At 53.2% G+C, this 18,155-nt stretch overlaps 1 protein-coding gene and 2 long non-coding RNA genes across 7 annotated transcripts in view; 1 reads left to right on the top strand and 2 right to left on the bottom strand.

Moving 5' to 3' along the window:
• GALNT6 (polypeptide N-acetylgalactosaminyltransferase 6) overlaps window positions 1-18,155 on the top strand; it is a 34,265-nt gene that overhangs the window by 13,461 nt on the left and 2,649 nt on the right. For all 3 annotated transcript variants that reach the window (XM_040642462.1, XM_040642463.1, XM_040642464.1), the window contains exons 5-11: window positions 8,821-8,970; window positions 10,038-10,272; window positions 13,407-13,524; window positions 14,925-15,125; window positions 15,662-15,793; window positions 16,400-16,501; window positions 17,924-18,076. In XM_040642462.1, the coding sequence (XP_040498396.1) occupies window positions 8,821-8,970; window positions 10,038-10,272; window positions 13,407-13,524; window positions 14,925-15,125; window positions 15,662-15,793; window positions 16,400-16,501; window positions 17,924-18,076 (1,091 nt within the window). The remainder of the gene's footprint in view (window positions 1-8,820; window positions 8,971-10,037; window positions 10,273-13,406; window positions 13,525-14,924; window positions 15,126-15,661; window positions 15,794-16,399; window positions 16,502-17,923; window positions 18,077-18,155) is intronic.
• On the bottom strand, window positions 848-4,633 carry LOC121105426. Its single transcript, XR_005837938.1, has 2 exons — window positions 1,975-4,633; window positions 848-1,016 (listed from the first exon to the last, which is right to left on the bottom strand). It is a non-coding gene; the product is annotated as an uncharacterized LOC121105426 (long non-coding RNA).
• Window positions 6,198-18,155, bottom strand: part of LOC121105425 — a 38,392-nt gene continuing 26,434 nt past the window's right edge. For all 3 annotated transcript variants that reach the window (XR_005837935.1, XR_005837936.1, XR_005837934.1), the window contains exon 4: window positions 6,198-7,269. This is a non-coding gene — a long non-coding RNA (uncharacterized LOC121105425). The remainder of the gene's footprint in view (window positions 7,270-18,155) is intronic.

Here is an 18,155-nt window from a genome sequence, read left to right as displayed (position 1 = left end):
CTGAGGAGGGGGCCGCTGTGTCCCCTGTACTCTGGGGAGGAGGGTGGGTCCTCTCAGGGGCGCAGGCACCCCCACCACCTGTTGCCTGACACCACGGTTCATCTTAAAGGCCAGGAGCAGGGAGAAGGCAGGTGAGGGAGAGGAAGGTGGGGACAGGGGGCAGGTAGACCCCATTCCCGGAGCCTGAATTCTATTCCCACTTCAGCCAGTGAGTTCCCAAGGCCTTGCAGTTCTGGTTTCTAAGACTCTTAGAGCTGTCCAGCCCAACTCCAGGTCAGACGTGCTGGGAGAAGGCAGGGCAGCGGTGGGGGTGGGCCTTCCTCTCTGTCTCCTACCTGCCAGAGCACTCTTCTACTCCCGGAAGAATCTAGCTCAGACGCTCTCTTTGCTGTAGTCGGTGAGAGGTAAGTGAGGTTGCTACCCAAACTTCCACCCTTTAAAGAAATTCCACAAACACCTACTGAATAGTCTGCCTGGCCTTGACCCAGGCAGAGGGGACACCATGACAAATGACAAAGGAGACAGAGCTGCCCTGAAAAGGCCAACAACCCACATAGGTCAGAGGGCCGCTTACGACACCAGTCACGTGGTGTGGCCCATAAGACAGCCCTAACAAACGTGAAAGAACATGGACTCGAGGGTCTGACACCCAGGAATTCAAATCCTAGCCCTGACTCTTCCGAGCTCTGTGACCTTGGGCAAGATACTTACCCCCTCTGAACCTCAGTTTTCTCTCCTAAAAATGAAGACGGTTGACTCCCTCACATGCTGGGCGAGGGATCCGAGATGGGGGATAAAGGAGATAATTCACGCCCCACGGAGAACTCAGCATCAAGTAAGAGCTCCGTAAGCCTGAGATTCAGTTTATTCTTTGTACGGGAGCAGTGCGCCGTGAGGGTACGTGGCCAGAGTTATTTCTGCATGGGACGCCGAGAGTGGCCCACGGTGCAGGCCAGACGGAAGCTGGGCCTTGAAGCCCGGGTGTCTGGGGAGAGACGAGGCGCTGAAGGGCATTCCTAGAGGAGAGAATAGCACAAATTGAGTCCTAGAGACGTAGTGTGGACAATCGAGAGGTTTGGTGTGGCGGAAGCTTAGGTTTGTTATAGGAAATAACACAAAAGGTGTTGAATTGAAATTCATGCCATGCTAAACGTATTTAGGACAAAAATGAGGAGTCATTGAAGGTGTTTAAGCTGGAGAATGACATTATCTTAGAAGGGTGGCAGCTTTGGGGAAGGGTAGCAGCTTTGGGGAAGGGTAAGTGTCAGGAAGGGAGGCAGAGGACCCCAACTCCGGAGAAGAAGTTCTTAGAGTCACCTGAGAGTGGGATGACGGGCCAGAACGAGGACAGGGGCTGTGGGACTGATGCCGTTCCCATTAGGCTTGGCACCTCCTCCTCTCCCCTGTGGCACATGACATTTGTGGCTCTTCTGACTTGGCCTCAGGCACCTGTGCTCCCTTTTCAGGGGCAGGAACTGATCCCACACTTCCCAGTGTATGTCCTGGGGCCACTCCAGTTTTGCTGCTGCCTCCATACCTTCCCCAGTCTCCCTCCTGTCCTAGAGGAAGGCTGATGCCAAAAAATGGAGTAGGGCCAGGGAAGGTGCTAGAAGGAGGAGCCGAGTGTGAGCACCATGCCTGCAGGGTGTTCACACTTCCCCAGGGAGAACAGACACCCAGCAGCAACACTTAGAAAGCAAGGGCAAGCCAGTATCAGGGATGCAGTGAGAGGGTCTGGTGGACAAGGGGCTAGAGATTAGTTTTCTAGAAGGGAGGAACACAGAGTTTGGCAGACAGAGGAGTGGCGTGGGAGGGTCCTGCAGGGAATCTCGGGAGCAATGGGATGGCTGGAACGAGAGCAAGTGTATCAGCTGCCCTTCCTCTCAAACACGGTTCTCTGGAGACCCTTCTCCCCACCACCACCCCCCGCCCCCCACCCAGATCTTGGCTGCCCAGCCTGCAGAAGCAGCTTACCTTGAATCACAGGTGGTGGAAGTTCTAAACTGTCTCAGCTTGCCACCCGGAATTTTGTGCATCCATAAGGGACAACTCTTCTGACCAGGCAGGACAAGTGACATAATGCCAGGCTGGCGTGGGCAGCATCTGAAGGGCACAGCAGCCTGTGCCTAGTGGGGTGGACTTGGCGGGAGCCCCCGTGGCTCCTCCAGAGGGTCTGCCCCTAGCTGGCCCCCAGACACGTGCTCCCATTCTGTCTCAGAGCCGGTTCCAGTGACCCAGAATCACCTGCCTGAAAACCAAAAGCAGTCCTTCTGCGGCTGCATCCTGGCCTCTTTGACAATCTGTTAAAAGCTCCGCCCCCCTCCCTAGAAGAGCGTACAATTGCTACATCAGTGGGCACGCACCCACATTTTTGGCATGTAATTCCAGGGAATTCGCGGACCCTACGATAAACCTTGAGGGCTTTTGGACCTAGAGGTGCTTTCAGCAGCTCTCAGTTCCGTGGGGAAAAGGAAAAAAACTCAGATCCATGGTCAGAGATCACCACAGCCCACAGCGGGATAACATTTCCCACGTGTCTGACCATTTGATCAGATTAACTGGCTCTCGTTACACGCACACACACACACACACACACACACACACACACACACGGGCTGTGTCTCTGCGGAAACACAATGTCCGTGCTCTCGTGCCCTCCTCTCTGGCGCCGGGCGGCAGTGGTGTGGCCATGAGTGTACTGCCATTGGATACTGGCCTGGCGGGAAGAGGCCTGGGGCCAGGCTGGGGAACTTTCTCTTTCCCACTTTGGAGTCCGAAGCCCAGGCAACCGTGCCCCCAACAGGGCATCACTGTGTTGAAAGCCCTGCCCTGCCTGTCGGGGAGCCTGAGGGGGAGGGAACCTAGGCCTCCCTCCTGTGGGAATTTGCTAGATGGATGGGAAGAAAGGGAGCGAGTACCTTAGGGAGAGAGGAGTGAGCAGGTGGCGATGGCAGCAGGCGTTGCTTTAGGAAGGGAAGGAGGGAAGGGCAGCCCCGGAGGAGGGAAACACACTGAAACCCAGGAGAGGAGACATTTGGGGAGCACTTTGGATTAATTCAAGATTTCCCCCACTTCCATCTCCCCATGCTGCTCAGAATTGGAGTGGTAGGTCCGCTCGGGGCCTCCTGAACTCCTGAGTAATGCAAGTTGGGAATTGTTCAAAGCCCCTGATTTCAGTCGCATTACAACTTCCAGTGTGTATTTCAACAGGTCAAGTTGCCGTGTCACCTCTAGCTCCTCCCTCTGCACGTGTTTTATGATATAAGAAGGCCTCTCGATGGTAACTCTGTGTCCTGGATTTTCCGGGGAAGTTTCCATTTCGCTGTTTCCTTCTGTTTCTGCCCATAGAGAAATTCTGTTTCCACATGTTATTTCATCTGCCGGCCTCCTCCTTACACCTGGAAACGGAAAGTGGCCAACGATGAATCGTGATTTAGGTTTGAACGTACGGCCCTGTGTCCGTATCTTCTATCTGGACCAGTGCATTGTTGAGCACGCCCAAAGGGTGTCATACTTCTTTATTTCTCCTCTTATCCTTCCAAAGGGATTAATCAAGAAAAATTTCCCAGTTGCAGTTAGATTCAAGGCTGAATAGAACACAGATGGGCGTGAAAATAGAATAAAAACAAACAAAACAGGAAAAATGAGTGAGGAAGTCCTGCCTACAAGAAAGGCTTTTCTCTTGTTCTTTTCTAGCTTTTTCAGAAGCCAAGGAAGAGTGGGACAGCCCACAAGAGAAGAGAAAACAAAGGCAGGCGTTCACTGATTTGCTTAATAAGGTTTTTTTTTAGTTACCTACCGGGGACCACACCCTGTGCTGGGCCATGGGGCGACAGCAGTGAACACGCAGGGCAAGGTCTCTGTCGTCTTAGAGCCTACTTTTTTAATGGGAAAGACAGAAAATAAATAACTTCAGATAATAAGTGCTCTGAAGCAATTAAATTAGAGGAAAAAGAAAAAGAATGCAGGGTGATGGGCTAGTGAATAATCAGGGAGCTCTTTTAGTCACAGTAGCCAGGAAAGGCGACTCTGGCTGGTCCCCTGTAAAGGGAACAGCAGTGGAAAGGCCTTGAAGCTCGGTGTATTAATGGGGCAGAAATAAGGCCGCGAGGCTGCAGTGAGCAAAGAGACAAAAAGAATACTGGTACAAAGTGAGTTTAAGAGATGAGCAAAACTGAATCACAAGACCTTTGTAAGCAACGGTCAGTGTTTGGATCGTTCCTGTGTGTGTATGTGTGTGTGGTAACATGTACATAACACAAAATTTACCATCTTAACCATTTTTAAGTGCACCCTTCGGTGCCGTTTAATACGTTCGTATTGTTGTGAAACCATCCATCACCAGAACTCCCTCATCTTCCCAAACTAAAACCCTGCACCCTTTAAACAATAATGCCCGCATCCTTCCTTCCCCCAGCCCGTCAACCCCATTCTACTTTTCTGTCTCTCTGAATTTGACTAAGGACCTCATACAAGTGGAATTATTCAGTATTTGTCCTTTTGTTTCTGGTTTATAATGTCTTCAGTGTCCTCCGACTCTTGATTTCGGCTCAGGTCATGATCTCAGGGTTGTGCGATTGAGTCCCACATTGGGGCTCTGTGCTCAGCAGGGAGTCTGCTTGTCCCTCTTCCTCTGCTCCTCCCCCCACTCGTGCGCGCTCTCTCTCTCTCTAAAATAAATAAATGAAATTTTTAGATTCCACAGATGAGTGAAATCATACAATATTTGTCTTTCTCGGCTAACTTCTTTCACTTAGTGTTACACCCTCTAGGTCCATCTATGTTGTCACGAATGGAGAGGTTTCATTATTTGTCATGGCGGAGCAGTATTCCCTTGTGTATCTACACCACATCTTTATGCATTCAGTCGATGGATGCTTAGGTTGCTTCCGTGTGTTGGCTACTATAAATAATGCTGCAATATACATAGGGACGCACATATCTTTTCAAATTAGGGTGTTTGTGTTCTTCAGGTAAATACCCAGAAATGGAATTAATGGAGCGTTGGTACTTCCATCTTCAGTTTTTTGAGGAGCCGCCATATTGTTTTCCACAGTGGCCGCACCAGGGCACATTCCCCCCAACAGCGCACAGGATTCCCTTTTCTCCTCCTCCTCACCGACACGTGTTTCTTGTCTTTTTGATACTGGCCATTCTGCCTGGCGTGAGGTGATATCTCCTTATGGTTTTGATTTGCATTTCCCTGATGATGAGTGACGTCGAGCATCTTTTCTTCATGTGTCTGTTGGCCATCTGGGTGTCTTCTTTAGAAAATCGTCTATTCAGGTCATCTGCCCACTTTTTAATCAGGTTATTTGGTTTTTGGTGTTGAGTTGTATGAGGTCTTTATATATTTTGGGTATTATATTGACTATATCATTTACAAATACCGTCTCCCTTTCAGTGGGTTGCCTTTTCATCTTGTTGATGGTTTCCTTCTCTGTGCAAAAGCCTTGTGATTTGTCATAGTGCCAATTGTTTATTTTTGCTTTTGTGTCTCTTGCCTGGGGAGACATATCCAGAAAAATATTGCCAACGTTGATGTTCAAGAGATTACTGCCTATTTTTTTTTTAGGAACTTTATGGTTTCAGGTTTTACGTTTGGGCCTTGAAACCATTTTGATTTTATTCTTGTGTATGGTGGAAAAAGTGGTCCAGTTTCATCCTTCTGCGTGTGGCTGTCCAGTTTTCCCAACACCACTTATTGAAGAGACTATTTTTTTTTCCTGCAATGTATGTTTTTGCCTCCTTTGTCATGGAATGACTATATAAGCGTGGGTTTATTTCTGGGCTCTGTATTCTGTTCCATTGATCTATGTGTCTGTTTTTGTGCTTTGAACACTATAACTTGTGGTTTGAAATCTGGAATTTTGATATCTCTATCTTTGTTACTCTTTCTCAAGATTGGTTTGGCTATTTGGGATCTTTTGTGGTTCCATGCAACCTTTAGAATTATTTGTCCTACTTCTGTGAAAAATGCTATTGGTATGTTATAGGGACTGCATTGAATCTATAGATTGCTTTGGGTAGTAAGGACATTTTCACAATATTAATTCTCCCAATCCAAAGCATGGTATATCTTTCCATTTATTTGTGTCATCTGCAATTTCTTTCAACATCTTATAGTTTTCAGAATATAGGTCTTTCACTTCTTCGGTGAAATATATTCCTAGGTATTTTATTCTTTTTTTTTTTTTTAAGGTTTTATTTATTTATTTATTTATTTGAGAGAGAGAGAGAGAGAGAGAGAGCATCAGTACTGGCTGATGGACTGATTGTGGTGAGTGAGAAAAGGGAAGAATCCAGCATGACTCCTGGGTTAAACCAGCTGGAGGGAAGCTGGTACCACATACTGACAGGGGGAGACTAGCAGGGGCAGGTTGGGAGGGAATCTGGATCCATTTTGGGCGTGTTAGGTTTGTGGTTCTGTTAGACACCCAAGTGGAGATGGCAAGGCCAGGAGAAAAGACCTAGGAGCCGCCTGCGTATAGATGCTATTTCAAACCATGGGACCGAGTAATGTGCGTGTGTCCGAGGTCCCAGGAGTCGCATAGACTCCAGTCATGAGGAATGGAGCTGGGCTGGGGTGGTGGGTTGTTGAACCCAAGTTAGGAGGTGAACGTCTGGGGGACATAAGAGAGTAGGGATGGGCTTGCCTGTATCCCCACACTCAGGTCAGCTATGCTCATCTCTGGACCATATGTTCGGTGGGTCCAGGGGTGTGACGGGAAGGAGAGGCATTACTTAGGGGAGTTGTCCCCTAGAAGGGCCTGAGGCTCATGCTCAGAATCCCCAGGTCCAGCCTAACCACCTGAGACTGGAAGGAAGGCGTGGGAGGAGGGCTCTGTAGAGCTTAGCACCCCCTGGGGTTCACAGCTCAGCGCTTCTCAGTCTCTTACCACAAAACCCACTTCCTATGATGCTTTGTCCTTGGGTTATCTCCACCACCATGAACTTCCTCTGAGCACAGTTAGGCAAGTTCTCAGGGGGACACATCAGCCACGCTGAGATGGTGAGGCTCCTGGTTGGTGTTCCTCCCTCCTCCTTCCTGTTAGAGCCAGCACTTGGGGCTGTCGTTACATTAGGAGTCCAGGAGCTTCTTGAGGGCAAGACCCGGACCAGGCCCATCCCTGCCCTGGATGATGTCTGGCACCTGGGCGGCGTGTGAGCAGGTGTTTGTGGAGTTCTGGGCTGCAGCTGCCAAATGAGGTCGATTTGGACGCCTAAACGTCAGGGACAGTGCCCCGGTTTCAGAACATGTTAGTCTTCCTAGGAAAGAATAAGTAAGAAAGTCAGCATGTAAGCATCTTGTTCAATGGCAGCCACGTGGTAGGTGCTCAAGTATTTGGGCATAGCGTGTGCGTGTGTGTGCGTGCGTGTGTGCATGTGTGTGTGCGTGCGCGCGTGTGCGTGCGTGTGTGCGGGTGTGCGCGTGCGGGTGTGCGTGTGTGTGCGTGTGTGTGCGTGTGCGTACGTGTGTGCATGTGTGTGTGCGCGTGCGTGTGTGCGCGTGCGGGTGTGCGTGCGTATGTGTGTGTGTGCGTGTGTATATGTGTGTGCATGCGCGTGTGTACGGGCATGTGCGTGCGCATGTGTATGTGAGTGTGTGTGTGAAAGGGAGAGAGAGGGGGAGGGAGAGAAATCAGACTCCCCCCAAAATGAATTGATTTCAGGCCCCACCGTTTGTATAACACCACATTTGAAGCAAGGCCCAAGCACTGGGCTGATCCCAGAGCCCCGAACAGAAAGGCCACACTCCTCTGTCACGCCTGCCCTCTGCCTCCTCTTTCAAAACTCTAGGCCCCTCCATTCTGCACAGTCGGGAACAGAACTGTGGCACAGATAAACCATATAGTGGTGAATAAACCATAAGTAAGATTCCGAATGTGGTTCAAGATGGATTATTTCAAAAGAGAGCTATTTTTAAGCCCTGAGGATTTCAGAATGAGTAGCAGGGTCATGAAGTAAGCCCCCCACTCTGAAGGAGCTGGAGATCTCAGCAGAGCTACTCCCCCCCCCCCAAATTCAGGATGTCTGTGCCTACTGCAGGCTCCCCCAGCCCTGCATGACCTCTGGGGGGGTCACTGATCACCTCCCTGCAATCGCCACTTCCCTGGGCGGCAGGCTCACCCCTGTGCCTGGCACAGGGCCAATACTTGGTACATGGTTTTTTTTTTTTAATTTAATTAAAAAGCTGCTCAGTATCCTTTCATCTTCTTAAAGATTTCTCCATGCAGAGGGGTTAATAAAGAGGATTAGAGTACGACTTCTTGCTGCTGACCCAGCAAGCCAGCAATCAGCATTTGTGGTGCCCTACCTGTCCGCTCACTCGGAGGAGCCTGGGAGACAGGGAGTCAGAGGTACTGAGAGAGGACTGCCACACCCCCAGGCGTGGAAAGGAGAGGAGGCCGGAGTCACAGTTCCGAAAGATAGTGGCTGAGAAGATGCAGAGACCAAGGGGCCGGCGAGAGCCTTTGGCGGAAGTTTATACTTGATTTGAGACCAAAGAAACGCAACTCCGAGGTCCTGGCTTGGGGAGTAGAAGAGGTTCCTAGGTAAACAGGCCCAGGATCGGCAGGGCAGAGCCAGGCTCCCGACACGGTGGGCTTGGGGTGCACGGGGTGCTGGGCCACACGCAGGGCTTCCTGCTTGCACCCGCCCCCGACCTCCGGTGCCTACGGCATTCCCTCGTTCGGTAGGTGTCCGGCCACCGGGAGCCCCGGGAGCCCCGAGAGCCCCGGGAGCCCCGAGAGCCCCGGGAGCCCCGAGCTGGGCGCTGACGGAGCCCTGAGCCGGCACCAACGACACTGTCCCTTCCAGACTACCTAAAGGACCAGCTGGAGCAGTACGTGAAGACGCTGCAGGTCGTGAGGGTTGTGCGGCAGGAGGAGCGGAAGGGCTTGATCACTGCCCGGCTGCTGGGGGCCAGCGTGGCCCAGGCCGAGGTGCTCACCTTCCTGGATGCCCACTGTGAGTACAAGCCGACCAGCCTGGCACCCAGGAGGCCTGAGGGCGGGCCGGTCCCCTCCCCCGCTCCCCGGCAGAACGAAGAGCCGGGGCCAGGGCATCACCAAGGCCCCCGCTCTTCTGGGATTAAAGGTGGCTTGGGGCTCGCATCAGCTAGCGTCTCGTGCCCTCTTCTCATCCCAACCCCAAGGATGTCGAATCAGCAGGCACACAGGGCCCTAAAGTAATCGTCACCCCGCAGTTGCTGGGAGTGTGCTCTGGAACCCCAGACTCCCCTCTCTCTTCCTTGCTTGCTCTGTCCCTCATTCTGAGCTCACCCCTCAGAGAGGCCCCCTGTCAGCACTGGGAACTAGTTTGTGGTGCTGTCCCATAGGGCCACGTGGAGCCGAAAAGGCCTCCCCTTTGCCCCACACCCAAACACCTCCCCACGGTGGTCTGGAAGGAAATTGTTCCCTGAAAGCAGTGATATGTATTAGGGAAAGTTCTAGACTCGGAGTCAGGAAACCTGGGTTTGCCTTCTGACTCTGCCAGTAATTAAGCCTCAGTTTCCCCATTTGTAAAGTGGGAATGAGGATACCAACCCCACCCACCAACAGAATTACTACTCCAAGGGCCAGATAAAGTAATCTATACAGTTCACTGAGAATCTCAGAGGGCTAGACGAGCGAAAGGGATTATTGTTCCGCAAGCAGAGCTGAAGCTTGAGGTGCGGTCCCCCTGGGAGAGGGGACACCCCCCCTTCTGAAATCCACACCGGGGTGGGGAGGGCGGATTCGGACAGGCTGGAAACCCCGGGCTCTTCCCTGTGCTTTGGATCACTCCAGTTGACTGTGTTATTCCCCTGAGACCTCCAGTCTTCCCTTCAGAGTTACCTCCACCTTTTGGGGGTGGGTAGGAGGGTCCCAGGAGATCTCTCTCTGCTTTCTACAACTGTGGAGCTTGCCCATGTTTCTCGAACTCTGCGGAGTAGGGGGAAGGTTCTCTTGTCCTCCTGAGTCTCCCTGTTGGTGTGGGGCCTGGGCTCAGCTGTGGCACGACCCTGACTGCTGTCTCCTGGCCCCGACCTGCAGGTGAGTGCTTCCACGGCTGGCTAGAGCCCCTCCTGGCTCGCATTGCTGAGGAAGAGACAGCGGTGGTGAGCCCAGACATCGTCACCATCGACCTGAACACTTTTGAGTTCTCCAAGCCCGTCCCGAGTGGCAGAATCCACAGCCGTGGCAACTTTGACTGGAGCCTGACCTTTGGCTGGGAGGCTCTCCCCGCCCATGAGAAGCAGAGGCGCAAGGATGAGACCTACCCCGTCAAGTAAGGACCGTAGCCTGCTCAGCCCCAAGCTGGCTTCCAGGGCCCCGGGCCGTCTTAGGTCCACATTTATCAGGCACGCCACAAAGCGTGGGATGTAGTTTCCTTACTCCTCATCCCCTGTGAGGCGGATACTAGGATTAGCCTATTTGACGGGGAAGAACATAGCCTTCTAGGGGTGAGCAGTCGGCCTCAGATGGTGCAGCTAGCAGCTGGTGGAATAAGGATCCAGAGCCCACGCCCCCAACCGCGGCCCTGCGCTCCCTGCCACCATGACCGACGGCTCTTCTTCACCACTTGCTCTGCACCAGGCACTAAGGGCTTCACGTAGTTTGTCTGCTTGTTCCTCCCCGCACTAGAAGGTCGTGACGGGTGCGTGCAGAGGTGCCGAGGGCGGGTAGAGGCCACTGTTACATCGCCTAAACATTCTGCCGTTTGCAGTTTGTTACAGACGCCCTGAGTTTCTCCAGTAGCGGGCCCGACAGCAAGTCGTTTGGGTTCTGCCAGCTCCGGACAGTCTGTTGCGTATTCTTCCTTGTTGTTAGTTTTTGTGTCACCACCGTTGGAAAGTGTAAAAATCATTCTTTGCCCAGCGCCTTACGAAGTGAGGCCGGCTCTGGCCCGTAGGCCGTCGTGTGCCTGCCGCTGAGTTATACGGTGGATACTTGAAAGTTTACCCACGGGCTAATGCCCAGCCGGGTCTGCCCCTCGTTCCCCCGCCCTGGCCTTCCCTCTCCGGATTGCCCGTTGGCATTGAGACGACAAGTTCATTTCATTTTGTTTATTTTTTTAAGTAGGCCCCGCGCCCAACACAGGGCTTGAATTCACCACCCTGAGACCAAGAGTCGCGTGCTCTGCTGACTGAGCCAGCCGGGCACCCCCACCAGTTTCTTTTAACAGATGTCTCAGCCAGCCTGAGTTGGGGAGTGACTTTTAGAGAATCCTCTGGTTTTGGATCGTCTGTGCCACTGGGTTCCCATACTGGCCAGGAAACTTAACTGATTATACTTCAGGGATGGAGGGAAGCAGAGGCTGGGGATCCAGTGAGCAGAGAGGTAAGAGGAAAGGCTTGAAAGGAGGAAAGGGTCAGAGTTCCTCCCCCTCCACGGGCCCAAATCCTAAGACATGCCGCCCAGAGCCTCAGTAGAGTGGACCCTGTGGGGGCCACAGGGAGGAATCCCATGGACCCTGAACAGCCTGCTTGCTTTGGCTCCATTAGAAGGAAAAGAAGCAACCGGAGAGGGAAAGAAGAGAAGGCAGGAGAGAGAAAAGAAATTGGAAGTCCCTATTGACCCTCCGCCTGTTTCGTAGATGTCTTGTGTTTGGTGTGCACAGCACCAAAGCCCCCCTCCCCCAAACGGGGGGACAGGCATACAGTGGGACAGTCAGGGACAGGGCACCTGGCCCCTGCCCATCACTGCTGGCCCCTGCTCCAGTGTCCGAGGACCATGCAACTAGAAGACAAAGCTCCAGTGTTCGAGGAATGAATTTGCTCCGGGTGTAAGCGCCCTGGTTGTATGCATGGCTTCCCCCAGGCATTTTGCATGGTGCCCCACCAGGAAGCCTGTGGGCAGTACCCTCCCATCCTCATTCTCGAAGCTAGCAGGTGCCTAAGAGGAGCGGTAAAGGACCCAGGAAGTACAGGGTGTTGCCAGAGGAGTGTTGGGTGTGGGTCTGCAGTGAAGTCCCCAGGTAGGGCTTATCCTCAGAGGTAATTGGTCAGCGCCATCTTGGTCAGAGAGACCCCTCAAGGCCAAGAAACAGGCCCAGGTCAGAGAAGCTCTCAAGAAGAAGCAGATGAGCTCCAAAGTGCTCACCTGGAGTCCCAGGGCTCTCGGAGTCTTTCCAGGACTTCTCTGGGGGGGTGCTTAGAGTGCCTGGGAGAGGCCAGAATCAGGGACAGAAAGCCTGCCTGAGCACGAGTCTGCTGATTGAAATTCCTTCCAGAAAGTGGCTCTGGGAGCCACCTCCTACTTAAGGAGTGACAAGTGCAGCCACAGGGTAATGCCAAGGTCAGGCTTCTAGACCACTCAGTCCAGTCTGGTGAATACTGACGGAGGCCCTGCTGTGTGTAAAGCACCTTGATAGGTTCTGGATTTACAGAGAAGGTTTCAGCCCCTTTCTGCTTGAGTGTGGCACCTACAGCCACCCACTGAGGGCAGCAAAGCCCTACCCAAGCCAGGCCGGGCAGGGCGCGGATGCCAGCGGCTTATGATTACGTACAGACCCCCGCCCCTGTCTTCCTCGGGTTCCGACCCTGCCCTCAGCCCTTAGCCCAGCCTCTCTTGTGAGCAACGTGCTGTGTGAGGTCTAGGACTGAGACTTTTTTTTTTGGCCAGTTTGGCTTCCAGTGGATCTGCACCTCCCTGCCTTTGTCTGAAAGCCAGGAGAAGCTTCTTGGAACATCCAAATGCTCCCGTTAGTCCAAATGGTGCCAAATTTCACCTCACTTCCTACTCTGGTTCCGGGAGCATCTCATCAGTTTCCTCTGCTCAAAGCAGCTGGCAGCTTTCCCCAAAGCGGAAGTTTCTCATGCAGCAGGACTAGGCCCTCCTAACACCATGGTTTTCTAGTCCCTGAAAAGGACCAGGGATTCTGAAACAATGGGGTCCCTCCAGGTCATGACATTCATGCGTTCCTGGTTTGAATCCTCGTTCCGAGGACAGTTTGACACAGCTTCTGACAACAGTATTTACAGCGCTCTAGGAACTTTGCCGCCACAAAGCAAACGACGGTGCCTCTCCCGTCGGCTGCTGGACTGAGCTCTCAGCCAACGAGAACTTTCTCGGCTGCATGACTAATGGGCAGCATGGGCCCTGGTGGCCCGTGTTTGACATATCCTGCCTGGAACGAATGAATGAGCGCCTTTTCAAAGAGAGTGATGATAATGACATCTCTCCTTGACCTGGTCCCAGAAGGTGGGAAAGAGCACATCAGAGCTCCGGAAACGTTTGCTGAATGAATAAGGTAGTGGAAGAGGGGCTGCGCATCCCAGGAAAGAAGAAAGGAGGCAGACTGGGGGCAGGGGGAGGGGGCCAGTGGCAGCCTAGCACCAAGTCCACAGCTTTCCACACCAGGCTTCTGCTTGTCTTCCCCCCACCCCCAAGATGCACTTGCTTCTCCCTCTGTCTCTCCAGATCCCCGACGTTTGCCGGCGGCCTCTTCTCCATCTCCAAGGCCTACTTTGAGCACATCGGTACCTATGATAATCAGATGGAGATCTGGGGAGGGGAGAACGTGGAAATGTCCTTCCGGGTGAGAGTGAAGAGGGCTTCGTGGGGGAGCCACCATGGCCCAGGGGACGGCCTGAGCCCCTGTCTCTCAGGCCGTGGCAGCCTCGGGGATATCACAGCTGGAACTGGACTTAAAAGGGTGTTTGTTTCCCGTCCTGGCGGCACCTTTCCTCTGCTCCCCCCACCCCCGTCCGTGGCAGGAGGGCTTTGGGAATCAGATTGGACAACTCAGAACAAATTACTGGGCAGAATTCCTCAGAGGGAAGGGATTATAGTGGTAAAGGAACCGGATGTCTGAGGCTCGGTGACGGCTTTCGTGAGGTCTGTGGGGAAAAGTGTTAGGGCGAAGGTGGAACAGCTCAGTCAGCAGTCACTGTCCTTTCTCAGGAGAAGTCAGGTTTCCCCTTCCAGGTTAGAGGACACAGGCCCTGGTGGCCTTTGAAGCTTTCCTACCCTCTGCTCAGCAAGCTGTGTATCACTGAAGATGGTGGCCCCAACTCTGGTGGACCCCACAAGTCTGAGGGAATTCCGGGAATAAGGCAAATCAGGATTAGATTAGGAAGAAAGAATTCCCCCTGCATGAAGTCCGCACAAATCCCCGCGTGAGGGGGGAGAGGTGATTTGCAAGTAGATGAGCTCGTGTGCGAAGTCACCTCTCACGGCATCTGGCATGTATCAAGCATGTCATTGATGCCTGTGTCACTATGACTAGGACCGTGTATTTCTGTTGCTGCTGTACGAAAATGAGTAACAACTTATCTACTAATATAAAACCTAAGAAAGAGAGGACGCAGGTGGGAGGGATGTCTTAACCCAGCCCGCTAGCATAGAGACGGGCCACCAGGTCCGGCCCCGTAACTCCCAGGGTTCTGATTCTAGGCTCATCCAGGAGCCTCTGACCTCTGTTCTCTCTCCTGGGAAGCTAATGTGCTAAAGGTTCAGGCGACTACCCCAGCCCCCCTGGAAATTGACTATCCTTGCCATAAGTGAGGCACCAGTGCTCTCATGGGATCACAAGTGTATCTTGATTTGAGGGAGCTTGAGTTTCCAGTAACACCTGGGTGAGCTGAATAAAATCACATTTCCAGGTCAACAAGCCAAGGGACCGGAGCTCAGAGTAGGTATACAGACAACAAAGTTAGCCGACCATCTTTTCTCTAAAGTGGGCCTTGACAACTCTCAGGACCCTGCAAATCTCCATTTGTGTAAATAAGAGTTGAACTAACACCATAGAGCGAGGGATTGCGTAGTCATGGCCTAGGAAGGATCCTGGTCCATGCCCTTTTTTTCTAGGAGAGAGAGCAGAATTTCCCTGAGTGCTTAGACCTGGGACCCTAGTGCCCTGGGACTAGCACAGCTGCTTGGGGGGGACGGTGACCCACGACCCCTCTGATGGCCCTATCTTGTGTCCTCTTGTGGCAGGTGTGGCAATGTGGGGGCCAGCTGGAGATCATCCCCTGCTCTGTGGTGGGCCACGTGTTCCGTACCAAGAGCCCTCACAGCTTCCCCAAGGGCATCAGTGTCATTGCTCGCAACCAGGTGCGCCTAGCTGAGGTCTGGATGGATGGCTACAAGGAGATTTTCTATCGGAGAAATATGCAGGCAGCCAAGATGGCCCAAGAGGTGAGAGGAAATGGTGCTGGGTAGGGGTTGGGGGGAAGAGAAGTGCAGCATCCCAGACCCTAGTCAGGGGCTTAATGGTAGAGGCCCGCCCATCTCTACCAGCTGGTGCCTCCCTTTACTCCTCAGACCCTGTGAGCTGGAGCCCAGGGAGGCCAGAGTTTGAAGGGCTGGCGATGAGAAGAGCCTGAGCAGTCTTGGCATCTTTTAGGAGGGGAAGGAGAATGGACTTGAAGAACCTCTTACAGGAGGAGGGTCTTTGCTCTGAGAGGCTAAGAAGTGAGCGCTGGGAGGAAACCGACAGAGAAGTCACAGGAGATGCAGGAAGGAGGAGGCTGTGGGTGGGGGTCCCAAAGCCAAAGCGGAGGAGGGGGCAGTTAGATGTGGGGCTAAGCCAGTAGCCCCAACAGGTTCTGAGCAGGAATGAGCAGGAGACCCATTCTGGGAGAAAGTGGCCCCAGAACCTCTGGGCAACTTCATCCGTACAAGCAGGTCAAGGCCGGCAGGACTGACCCTTTGGGGCCTGGCTTGGTTGGCAGAAATCTTTCGGGGACATTTCGGAACGACTGAAGCTGAGGGAACAGCTACACTGTCACAACTTCTCCTGGTTCCTGACCAACATCTACCCAGAGATGTTTGTCCCCGACCTGAAGCCCACCTTCTACGGAGCCGTAAGTCTCACAGGCCAGCTTGCCCACCCATCTTCACAAGAACCCCCAGGAGTAGTTCAGAACCACTTACCCCACCCAGGGGTGGCAAAAAGAATCCATTTTTACTCTCTACACTCCTTTATCCCAAGGAAGACTGAAGGGCCACTCTGGGGCTTCTAGAGAGAACTCAAACTTTGTAAGGGGGAAACGACCCATAAGCAGTGGTTCTCAAACATTCACCTGCATAAGAATCACCTGGAAGGCATGTTAAAACATGGATTGCTGACTCAGCAGGACTGGAACGGGGCCGGAGAATATGCATTTCTAACAAGTCCTCCGGTGAGGCCGACGGTCTGGGGATCACACTTGGGGAATCCCTGCTCCTGAGGAAATTCCCACGTGCTGAGGGCTTCTCGCAGAGACCTGGCAGCCTGGGAGGCTCCCCAGCCGGCCCGTGCCCAGCCTCTGGGCTCAGCACCTCACTTTGCTATTACGTCCAGGCGTCTTGGGTCCGTGAGCAGAGGAGAAACCCAGCCGTGCAGATTGAGTCCAGTTGAGCCCCACACCACAACCCAAACCATTCCTAACCGAGCCATCCTGGCTCCCCTCTCTGCTCTCATCCTGCAGATCAGGAACCTCGGCATCAATCAGTGCCTGGATGTGGGTGAGAACAACCACGGGGGGAAGCCCCTCATCATGTACACCTGCCACGGCCTGGGCGGCAACCAGGTACCCAGCCCCCCACCGGAGCCGGCAGGCCCCGCGAAGCCAGCTTCTGGAACAACTCCTCTCTTCACGGGCTTCTTTCTCCACTCAAAATAGTCCTTTCCTGGGGTGCCTGGCTGGCGCATTCGGTTAAGGGGCCAGCTCTTGGTTTCGGCTCAGGAGGTGATCTCAGGGTCACGGGATCGAGCCCCACGTTGGGCTCTGGGCTCTGCGGGGAGTCTGCTTGGGACTCTCTCTCTCCCTCTGCCCCTCCCCCTGCTCGCACTCTCTCTCTCTCAATAAAATGTTAAATCTTAAAAAAAAAAAAAAAACCTTTCTGAGGACTAGGGTCAGGAGATCCAGGGAGAGGAAGAGATAGCAGCACCCCTGCCCTCAGAAAGCTCCCCGTCTGAGATGGACGCGGTCTGAAGTATGGAGTAGGCACGTCTCGGGAGCACTGGGCACCAGCGGCAGGGCCTAGAGAGGGCGCGGGAGGGGATGATTATTAATCAGGAGGGCTTCCTGGAAGGGCCCAGTTGCTGAGGGAGGTTTTGGAGTAACTGTGGAAACTTTTGGAGCACTTGATTTCACCCACGCCCAGCTTCAACGCCTCCCCTGCCCAGAAGCCACTGCTCTGACTCTGTCACCCAGCAGTGACCCCAAAACAACCATCTACTGACATGTCACAGTTACCTGGCCTGCTGGGAATGTGCCCCATGTTTTACGGTGTCCCAGCTCTTCCCTGAGGACTAACTAGTGACCTCCCTGACCCCGGTCCCTCAGCCTGCTCTGAATGCCCAGTGTTTGGTAAGGAAGAGGCACTTGACCCAGAGCTGAAGCCAGGAAAGGAGTGGCGTGGGACACTGGACAGGCTGCCAACCTGTGCAGTCAAGACGAACTCATTATCAAGCCATGTCCTATACCGCTGGCCCACACGATGATTTTAGCGGTACCTTGGTGAACATTTTTTGTTTTAAACAAAGAAACTAGCGTAGCAAGCCCATGATTTCACAGATAGTGCATACAATGAGGCTAAGTTAAATTTTGAATGATTTTAAAGAAAAAATACTGGGGCGCCCGGGTGGCTCAGTGGATTAAGTGTCTGCCTTCGGCTCAGGCCATGATCCCAGGGTCCTGGGATCGAGCCCTATATGGGGGTCCCTGCTTGGTGAGGAGACTGCTTCTGCCACTCCCCCTGCTTGTGCTTTCTCTCTCTCTCTGTCAAATAAGTAAAGTCTTTTTTAAAAATAAAAATAAATATTAAGTAACTATTATTCCAAGTATAACCCAGATATGGTAAAAATCCTGAAGGTAGCACACGAATTACCGATGTCTTGGCGCCCCCTCCCTCGCTTCCCCCGGAAGGTCAGGTCTGGTGGAATCTTAGGCAGCTGGCTCTGGAAGGGAGTGGGCAAACTCTCGGCCTCCTCTTGTCTTGACTCCTAGTACTTTGAGTACACGACGCAGAGGGACCTTCGCCACAACATCGCAAAGCAGCTGTGTCTACACGCCAGCGCTGGCACTCTGGGCCTGAGGAGCTGTCACTTCACTGGCAAAAACAGCCAAGTCCCCAAGGATGAGGAATGGGAATTGACCCAGGTGAGTCAGCTGCCGGAAAGCTCAGAATCGAGAACCTTCAGCCACGACTCTCCCCCCCCCCCCCCCCCCCCCCCCCCCC

The sequence above is a fragment of the Ursus maritimus genome, unplaced genomic scaffold, assembly GCF_017311325.1.
Source record: "Ursus maritimus isolate PB19 unplaced genomic scaffold, ASM1731132v1 scaffold_26, whole genome shotgun sequence".
In the NCBI taxonomy this organism is placed as follows: Eukaryota; Metazoa; Chordata; class Mammalia; order Carnivora; family Ursidae; genus Ursus; species Ursus maritimus.
The sequence above is the reverse complement of the archived record's forward strand: the minus strand, read 5'-3'. Positions and strand labels throughout refer to the sequence as shown.